The sequence below is a fragment of the Scylla paramamosain genome, unplaced genomic scaffold, assembly GCF_035594125.1.
Source record: "Scylla paramamosain isolate STU-SP2022 unplaced genomic scaffold, ASM3559412v1 Contig14, whole genome shotgun sequence".
NCBI lineage: Eukaryota > Metazoa > Arthropoda > Malacostraca > Decapoda > Portunidae > Scylla > Scylla paramamosain.
Window position 1 is genome coordinate 1,004,394 of NW_026973679.1, and position 10,607 is coordinate 1,015,000.

General features: G+C 39.8%; 1 protein-coding gene across 7 annotated transcripts in view; it reads left to right on the forward strand.

Moving 5' to 3' along the window:
* The first annotated feature begins 291 nt into the window (after positions 1-291).
* LOC135097198 (uncharacterized) overlaps positions 292-10,607 on the forward strand; it is a 36,714-nt gene continuing 26,398 nt past the window's right edge. For all 7 annotated transcript variants that reach the window (XM_063998972.1, XM_063998975.1, XM_063998973.1 and 4 more), the window contains exons 1-2: positions 292-1,558; positions 2,974-3,055. In XM_063998972.1, coding sequence (XP_063855042.1) covers positions 1,517-1,558; positions 2,974-3,055 — 124 coding nt within the window. In that variant the 5' untranslated portion in view covers positions 292-1,516. The remainder of the gene's footprint in view (positions 1,559-2,973; positions 3,056-10,607) is intronic.

Sequence of the window (10,607 nt, forward strand, 5' to 3'; positions counted from 1 at the left end):
TGGGTCAAATATCTAATGATATATATATATATATATATATATATATATATATATATATATATATATATATATATATATATATATATATATATATATATATATATACATATATATATATATATATATATATATATATATATATATACTCGTATATATATATATATATATATATATATATATATATATATATATATATATATATATATATATATATATATATATATATATATATAATATATATTTTTTTTTTTTTTTTTTTTTTTTTTTTTTTTTTTTTTTACTGTACTTTTATGTTTGATTGGAGTTCCACTTCTTTTTCTTTGTATTTATGTATAGTTACTTTAACCTAACAGATCTGATTAAGCTATGATTTTTATGTGAAAAACTCCTCTTGGGTAATGTATATTAAAGTACAGTTTCATTTAACACTGGCCAAGTTTGATACAAGAAAATGGCCTCATAAGACTGAAACAAATAGTTACTGGAACAACCCCTAAACCCCTAAAGGACAGGAACATTCCTCATGGACACCCCTCCAACCTGGGCTGGTTTTGACAATTCAGTGAAAATAGGTCATGTTCCATCAATTTCTCAACTCTGCTTTGACCAACTACTTAACATGTAATAGCATCACACTTATCAATTCTTCCTCTTCAATCTTCTGCCACCGTGAACTTTGGAAAATTTGAAATTTGAAATTATAGGTCAACTATAGAAGCCACCTGCCTCTACATTGCATCAACTATAGACACCATCCACCCTATAAGGGTTAAACCAGTAAAGTGCCTGGAAGGCGATTGACGAGCGAAGCTGTCAGTAATGAAACAGTGGAAGCACCCTGCAGATTGTGCACTTGACTAATATTCAGATCACTCTAGCAAAAAACATTGCAAGAGTCGAATGGTTGTGCTATGTACTGTTGGATAGGAAATTTCATTTTGTGTTTATTGGTGTCCACTTTTGTTGAGACAAACAAAAGTTGATGAAAACCTGCAAAAACTGAAGTTTGGTTTACAAAATCCCAATTTTGACACACTTCTACTTTTTACAAGTTACCCTTTGACTTCAGCCAATAGAAGAGATGAAAGCTATATCATATAAAATTGATAGAGTTGTGTTGTCATATGGTGCAAATTTTGTTACAATCGGCTATGTTGTTGAAGAGATATTAGTGTTTGAAGAGTGTTATAGTTGAGCTGGGCTGGATCAGGCAGCTCAAAATGAAACAACAATCTCCTTAGAAAACTTTGCTTTGCTTTATATAAAAAATCTGATGTAAATCAAGTAAATAGATTTTTTATTTTATTTGTTTTAAATCATGATTTTATTCAACTCTTGTACAAATATGTTTTGTTACTTTTGTTATGTTAGTTTTAATTGCAATGTTGCTTTCAAGGGACAAGAATGTACAGCAAGAACTTGCAGAACTCAGACAGAAGTGAATTACTGGATCTGAACACCTGATTAGGTAAAGAAGCACAGCTGCACAAGCAAAGAAGAAACACTACTACCATGAATGCCCAAGACTTGTATGACAATGTGCTGCAGGGAAGGGAGTGTAAGTCATTTCAGTTCAGTGATGATAACTTCTCACCCAAGTCTAACCTGGCTGTGTCCCCACACTACACCACCCTCTCTGGCATTCCATGCCGATGACTCTCACTCTCCTCCAGTACTTGTGACACGCCTCGGTCCAGCCTCTTTGACTCAACTGAATTTTCAATCAGCTTATCGCCAGACAACCATGGTTCCAACTGTGGGCACATTTATCCCATAGAACGATCACATTCAGAAATGGGTGCCAGTACTGTGGAGACCAAACTCAGGAAACTGGATCCACTCAGGTCATCCTCTGATCCAGAGATGAATTGTTGCCACTCAGAAACTCATGTCTCTATAATGAAGGCTTTAAACAAAAGTTATAAACGTGAAGAGAATCTCACTGGTGACTTCTCCAAGGCTCTGTTGCTTCCTATCCTTGAGATTGGGAAACACCCAGACCTTCAGTCTATAAATGTTCATACTCTAGCTGATGTTATTAAGGGCAAGTACAATGATAAACTTGCCTCCTACAGAATTATTGACCGTAGGTACCCGTATGAATATGACGGAGGGCACATAAAGGGGGCAGAATTGCGGCACTTGCCAGAGTTAGTGACTCAGAACCCAAGAGCTAAGAAAGGTGTTTCACTTATGCCACTATAAGGCCTTCCTTGAGCTTATTTCATTATTTTCCCTATATCATTCTCTCCATCTTATGTTCTACAGTCCCTCCTTTCTAATGCATGAGACTTGCATTGCTCAAACTAAACTTTTTATTGGGCTTATTAGAAATTAGGTCATTTATTGTTTAATTGTGTTATTTTACTGAGGATGTTTAATATTTTCATGTCATTCATCCATTAACAAACCTTTTTATTGGCTTTATTAGAGATCAGGTAATTTATTTTATTTAATTGTGTTATTTGACTGAGGTTGTTTAATATTTTCATGTCCTTCATTCCTTCCTGTCAAATTCATTAACCTTGCAATGTTCAGACAACACTTGTATAGTGTGAATACTTTGGTATTTTTTGTTTTGTTTTACTGAGATTGTTTAATATTTTTATATCATCCACAAATTCACAAAACTTGCAATACTTAAACAAAACCTCTAATCTCTGGATTGGAGATTGGAGATTGGAGGCATTCTGTTCTGTCTTACTGTGTTCTGTTTTACTTATATAATCTGTGGATTGGAGATCAGGCATTCTGTTCTGTCTTACTCTGTTGTTTTATTTATTTAATCTATGGATTAGAGATCAGGCATTCTATTCTGTCTTACTGTGTTCTGTTTTACTTATTTTCATATGTCCTGTCAAATTTGTGAGACTCACAATACTCAAACAAAATTTGCAATGTATGGATTGCAGATTAGGTATTTTATTCTGTTTCATTGTGTTCTGTTTCACTAAGATTATTTAATATTTTCAGCCCAAGAGTGACACCACCATTGATGAGACACCCGAGGACAACCTCTGGCTACAACTGGGCTTTACTGTGGACTCTGAGACAGGTAAGCTTTGGTGATCATTAGCTTTAGTCATCAATACTTAATAAGCATTGGTGAAAACTAGTGTGCATTCTTTCATTTATTTTTAAGAGGTTGCCATTTCTGTGATAGTGGTGCCTTAAGCTGACTAATGTTCTTTTATGTAGAGAGACAAGAATATGATGTACTATCTAACAATTTAATATTGTCTTAGCTAAGTAAATGCTCACAATTGGCCAGTTATAAAGACCTGGCCATTTCTGCAACAGTAGCATCTCATGTTGACTGAAGTTTTACCATCTTAGAGAGAGAAAAAAAAAGGATGCATTCATTGTGTAGCTATTCATATATTAGCTGACACTGTGCCTCCATGATAAAGTGGGTCGTGTACTTGACTACGAATCTGTGGGCCCTGATTTGAATCCGGGCTGGGGCAGTTGATGCATAGTTCACCCATTTGTCATCCTTTGGATTGGTTGGTAAAGACTACCTGGGGAAGCATGGGGAAGGTAAACTATGGAAAATTGAATATCCCTTACCTCTGTGCCCTTGGGTAAGAGATATAATCCATCTCAGTTTCAGTGGTGTACACGGAGATGAGGTCATGTGCAGCTATAACTTGTGCTCCCAATTTTACCTTGACCTCAAATGTATGCTCATGAATGCCTGTTTATGTCTGTGATGCACAGTTGCAGGGTCTTTTAATCAGAATGAGTATGGTATGGTCTCGTGGAATGTCAGTTCACCTATTAATGCTTAGATTTCTTCATAAATACCTCTTCTAGTGTCTCAGGCACATTGACAATCTGCTGAAGATATTGGTAATGCTCCATACTCTTGGATATCTTGGTGTTGAAGGTTTGGATCAAGGCATAAGCTAGCTAACTCTCTCTCTCTCTCTCTCTCTCTCTCTCTCTCTCTCTCTCTCTCTCTCTCTCTCTCTCTCTCTCTCTCTCTCTCTCTCTCTCTCTCTCTCTCTCTCTCTCTCTCTCTCTCTCTCTCTCTCTCTCTCTCTCTCTCTCTCTCTCTCTCTCTTGCTTTCATTAATGATTCATGATTCAGAGTCCTGCAGAAAGAGTGAAGTCTGTGCTGCTTGGCAGATGCAGATGACAAGGTTGATCTTAACTTAGTATTTTGGAAAGGGAGGATTGGCTTGGTTTGATGCTGAAATTGGCTGCTCCTGGCTTGTTCCTTACTCCTGATAGAATGAGCCAATTTCAAGTCTGGTACTCCTTCCATCACTACATTAAAATCTACTTCCTCATTCTCTTCTTTGCTTTCTCATGGTGAACTGCTGGAGACATTTGATTCTCCTTTGTTGTAAGGAGAGCTGTAGCCTCTGTATGGGAGACATTAAAGAAAGTATCCACTTTCAGTGGCTTCATATCCATAGTCTGAGTGTAACATTCTGGAGTGATATGTGGTGAAAAGATCCTTCTCTTGATCTGATCCTTAATGCAGCATCTGTTTGTGCATTCATGACAGTTCTCCATTCATCACTAATAAACATGACCTCTTCTTTGTTTCACAGATATCCCTCTTACATATGATGCTCTTCACACCATCTGTCCATTTCATTTCTGGTTCTCTTCTCAGCCTTACACCTCACACATCCTCACCACTTAGCCCTGTTCTTCCTCTCAGCATGCCCAAACCATTAGTGATAGGAGGTATAAAGCCCCTCAGATTGTTTGGGACTGGAATTGCTTATGGTCCTGATGTCCAAGGCACTGCACTTTATACCTCATGGTAGAAATATTTGTCCCACCTTCAGATATATTTTTCAAGTGTTTTTCTGATGCTCCAAAGGGAAGGCATGTTATTGTCATTACACTTTCTGCTCTACTCAGTCAGCCTATTCTCTTTCCACATCAGTTATCCTTCACATTTCATTGTTCACAACTGACTCATTATTCAATCCTTATGTGTTACTCCAGACATACTCTTCAGATATCTCATCTCAATGACATTCATTTTCCCTCTCTCCTTGGTTTCTGAGTCTCATGTTTCAGTTTCATTAAATATAGTCACCACTAATACCCCATCCTAAAAGTTTTCTTTGCATTTATTGGAGGTAAAATACATCCATATATATACAGTTTTCAGTCTTCCCCACACCTTTCTTGCATCATTCATTCTAATTTTCATTCATGCACATATTCTTCCATCCACAGCAACTTACAAACCTAAGCTGCTTAAAACAGGCTACTTCATACGGTCTTAATCACCTATATCTTCCCACCTGGTTGGCATCCTCCTTGAAGAGGGTAGCCAGGTCAAGACACATACAACATGCCTTGTCTTATTGTAGAAACAAAAATACTGAACAGAAATTCCCTCTCCTTTCACTGCACCCCTCTCAGTTACCTTTTCTAAAAGAAGCAGTATTTTTTTCAAGGTAGCTGTAAAGTGTACAGTGAGGCTGTATCTTCCTGCCACAGAAGGGAATCTTGACTATAACCAACAGAAATGAGCAGATGACATGATTGGGTTTTGCACAACAATGCACAATGAGTTTGCTGCTTTATGTGTCTTCCTACCACAGAAGGAAATCTTGACTATAACTAATGGAAATGAGCAGATGACATGATTGGGTTTAGCACAGCAGTGCACAATGAGGTTGCTGCTTCATTATGATGGCACACTTTGCCTTATGATTACTAGTTATCTCCATATATATTATATGAATGTGAAATAGCCAGAACTTCAGCCAGCTTGAAGTACAGTTCCCTCTACTTCCATGTTCATCACTTAGCATTGCCTGTGTGTGAATTGTCTGCTGTGAACCACTGCACCTGATTCGACTTACATCCAAGACACGTTAAACTCGTTATGAGTAAGAGGGAGGGTGATGGAGGGATTGATGAGATTTGTCTGAGGTATGAGTGAAAGCAGGTGGTTCACAACATTGGCAGTGCTAAGTGATGAACATGGAAGTGGAGGGGACTGTACTGATTTGAAAATTATATGAAATTTCATGCACAGTGTTATCTCATAAGGAAACAGTATTGTACTTCACTCTAGCAGCATTGCATTTGCCTCATATGCCCCACCACTAAGTCATCCTTGGTAACCTGCCAGGAGGAGGCAGTAGACACCTGCCGAAACGATAATTACTTCCAGTGAGGTCTAAAGCACTGTTCAGGGGGTGCTGTGAACTTATCATTAAACCCAGCTGTGACCTCACTGAACGTTTCCCTTTGTGTCTCACAACACAAGGGGGCAGTCACAGCCTGCCCTCTAAAGACAACTCTCTTCCTCCACACAAAACTACAAGCACCTAATAACACACACACCCTTCACTCAAAAATTTTAAAATCATGGCAACTCCTACACCAGCCTCGGAGTCCCCATCTGGGGAGGGGTCCATAAATGTCCCCAGGTCGGACTGCCTTTCTGTCGACGACCCCAAGTGTCTTGACACCCCCTTCAACTTTTTCTTCATTAACTTCTGCAACATTCGCGGTCTAAGATCTAATTTTCAATCTGTATAACACCACCTCTCCTCTTCTAAACCTCATCTTCTTTTCCTCACTGAAACTCAGGTGTCTGAGGCAACTGACAGTAGCCCCTTTTCTGTTCCCTCCTACTTTCTCTATCCTCATTTTCGATCCAAAGCTGGATGCTGCGTTTATGTGCGCAATGACTTAACCTGCTCTCGTGCCCACGCTCTTGAATCTTCCAAGTTTTCCACCATCTGGCTACGACTACAGAACCACTCTCATACTAAATTTATCTGTGCTGTATACCTCTCTCCTAACTCCTCTGACTATAAGAAATTCTTTGACTACTTAACTTCCAAAGTGGAGCACATTCTGACCCTCTTCCCTTTTGCAGAGATCTCCATTCTTGGAGACTTCAATGTTCACCACCAGCTTTGGCTTTCCTCTCCCTTCACTGACCATCCTGGTGAACTAGCCTACAACTTTGCTATCCTTCATGACCTAGAGCAATTGGTGCAACACCCTACTCGTATTCCTGACCGTCTTGGAGATACGTCCAACATTCTTGACCTTTTCCTGACCTTTAATCCTTCTGCTTATGCTGTCACCCTTTCTTCTCCGTTGGGCTCCTCCGATCACAATCTCATATCTTTATCTTGTCCTATCACTCCAATCCCTCCTCAGGATCCCCCTAAGCGAAGGTGCCTCTGGCGTTTTGCCTCTGCTAGTTGGGGGGACCTGAGGAGGTATTTTGCTGATTTTCCTTGGAATGACTACTGCTTCCGTGTCAGAGACCCGTCTTTGTGTGCTGAGCGCATAACAGAGGTGATAGTGTCTGGCATGGAGGCGTACATTCCTCACTCTTTTTCTCGTCCTAAACCTTCTAAACCTTGGTTTAACACAGCTTGTTCTCGTGCTATACATGATAGAGAGGTGGCCCACAAAAGGTACTTAAGCCTTCCATCACCAGAATCTCATGCACTTTATATTTCTGCCCGGAACCATGCCAAGTCTGTTCTCCAACTAGCCAAAAACTCCTTCATTAACAGAAAATGTCAAAACCTTTCAAGATCTAACTCCCCTCGTGATTTCTGGCATCTAGCCAAAAATATCTCCAATAACTTTGCTTCTTCTTCTTTCCCTCCTCTACTTCAGCCAGATGGCACCACTGCTATCACATCTATTTCTAAAGCTGAACTCTTTGCTCAAACCTTTGCTAAAAACTCTACCTTGGACGATTCTGGGCTTGTTCCTCCCTCTCCTCCACCCTCTGACTACTTCATGCTACCTATTAAAATTCTTCGCAATGATGTTTTCCATGCCCTCGCTGGCCTAAACCCTCGGAAGGCTTATGGACCTGATGGGGTCCCTCCTATTGTTCTCCGAAACTGTGCCTCCATGCTTGCACCTTGCCTAGTCAAACTCTTTCAGCTCTGTCTGTCAACATCTACCTTTCCTTCTTGCTGGAAGTTTGCCTACATTCAACCTGTTCCTAAAAAGGGTGACCGCTCTAATCCCTCAAACTACCATCCTATTGCTTTAATTTCCTGCTTATCTAAAGTTTTTGAATCTATCCTCAACAGGAAGATTCTTAAACATCTATCACTTCACAACCTTCTATCTGATTGCCAGTATGGGTTCCGTCAAGGCCGCTCTACTGGTGATCTTCTAGCTTTCCTTACTGAGTCTTGGTCATCCTCTTTTAGAGATTTTGGTGAAACTTTTGCTGTTGCCTTGGACATATCAAAAGCCTTTGATAGAGTCTGGCACAAAGCTTTGATTTCCAAACTACCCTCTTACGGTTTCTATCCTTCTCTCTGTAACTTCATCTCAAGTTTTCTTTCTGACCGTTCTATTGCTGCTGTGGTAGATGGTCACTGTTCTTCTCCTAAATCTATTAACAGTGGTGTTCCTCAGGGTTCTGTCCTGTCACTCACTCTCTTCTTATTATTCATTAATGATCTTCTAAACCAAACTTCTTGTCCTATCCACTCCTACGCTGATGATACCACCCTGCACTTTTCCAAGTCTTTTCATAGACGTCCAACCTTTCAGGAGGTAAACATATCACGCAGGGAAGCCACAGAACGCCTGACTTCTGATCTTTCTAAAATTTCTGATTGGGGCAGAGCAAACTTGGTATTGTTCAATGCCTCAAAAACTCAATTCTTCCATCTATCAACTCGACACAACCTTCCAGACAACTATCCCCTCTTCTTCAATGACACTCAACTGTCCCCCTCTTCTACACTGAACATCCTCGGTCTGTCCTTTACTTATAATCTGAACTGGAAACTTCACATCTCATCTCTAGCTAAAACAGCTTCTATGAAGTTAGGTGTTCTGAGACGTCTCCGCCAGTTTTTCTCACCCCCTCAGCTGCTAACTCTGTACAAGGGCCTTATCCATCCATGTATGGAATATGCTTCACATGTCTGGGGGGGTTCCACTCATACTGCTCTTCTAGACAGGGTGGAATCAAAAGCTTTTCGTCTCATCAACCCCTCTCCTCTAACTGACTGTCTTCAGCCTCTCTCTTACCGCCACAATGTTGCATATCTAGCTGTCTTCTACCGCTATTTTCATGCTTACTGCTCTTTTGATCTTGCTAACTGCATGCCTCCCCTCCTTCCGCGGCCTCGCTGCACAAGACTTTCTTCTTTCTCTCACCCCTATTCTGTCCACCTCTCTAACGCAAGAGTTAACCAGTATTCTCAGTCATTCATCCCTTTCTCTGGTAAACTCTGGAACTCCCTGCCTGCTTCTGTATTTCCACCTTCCTACGACTTGAATTCCTTCAAGAGGGAGGTTTCAAGACACTTATCCACCAATTTTTGACCACTGCTTTGACCCTTTTATGGGACTGGCATTTCAGTGGGCATTTTTTTATTAGATTTTTGTTGCCCTTGGCCAGTATCCTTCCTACATAAAAAAAAAAAAAAAAAAAAAAATGTTAGTAAAAGAAGAAAAAAAGTGCATATAAAACCGCTCTTTGTGATTGGGCGTAATTACAGAGGACATTATGTTTGAGGACATTACGTTGAGGAAAGGATGGTGGTAAGACTGTGGAAAGAGAGTGTGTCTGGCCACTATTATCTTTCCATTTCTGACAGACACAGGGTACATTGGTTAAGTTCTCAGTGTAGCCTACTCTGGGATGCGAAAGACAATGGATGTGTTGAGGAAAGGATGATGATAAGGCTGTGTGTGGAAGGTTGGGCTGAGGGGGCAATGTGGGTGTGTGGCAGCGCGTCATTAGGACCCTGCCTTGCTCCTCCCACCTGTCACTTTGTCCTTACATTAGCCATTATTTGGAGCCATTTCAGTCATGTTGGGAAGAGGTGGGACAATGGCAGAAGCAAAAGGTGGTGGTAATATTTTTCTCTACTATTTGCTCTGTCTTCACTTGGGCTTGACAAGAAAGGAATTTCTTCTTAAAGTTTTCAATTATGTGCATTTCCTATGCATTCTTGTCTTGCATTCTTAAATTTGTGCCTTGTATTTCTGTACTTATTTGTATTTTTCATCATGGACTTTAACTTGTGTGTAATGAATAAGTAAAATCTTCACTAAAAAGGCTGAAGGACAGAGAGCTTCATCATAGATTATAAAAATGTTGTGCACATGAATTATTAGTTTTCCCCCAAAAGGTAGCATGCTGAAGGATAGAAAGCTTCATCATATATTATAAGAATGTTGTGCACAGTATTTGATCATGAGAGAAGGTTGTAGGGGAAGGAAGGTAGTCACCAGGGAGACAAAGACTGTGGTTGTAGTAGGTGGTCAGAATTTTGTGGCCTATGATTAATGGATTTTGGATTTTATACCCATAGCCACAGAGGCTCACGGGTAGTAGGGAGCCACCTTAAGGAATGTGACCATCTTTTCGTTGGTGGGGGAGGAAATGGTAAAGTTCACTCAGCAATTCCCACACAAGTCATGATGGGAGCTTATTGCTACTACACCATATTGCTTACTTAACTCTAGAAATATAAGATAATGAGTAATATTGTTGTTAAAAGAGATAGTTAAATAAATTAGTGGATGAAAGGTGGGTATTTTTTTCATCTTGAAGTGGCATCTTGAAAGGCAAGGAGAATACATTTAGTTGAAGTTTTATACTGCAGTAAGTA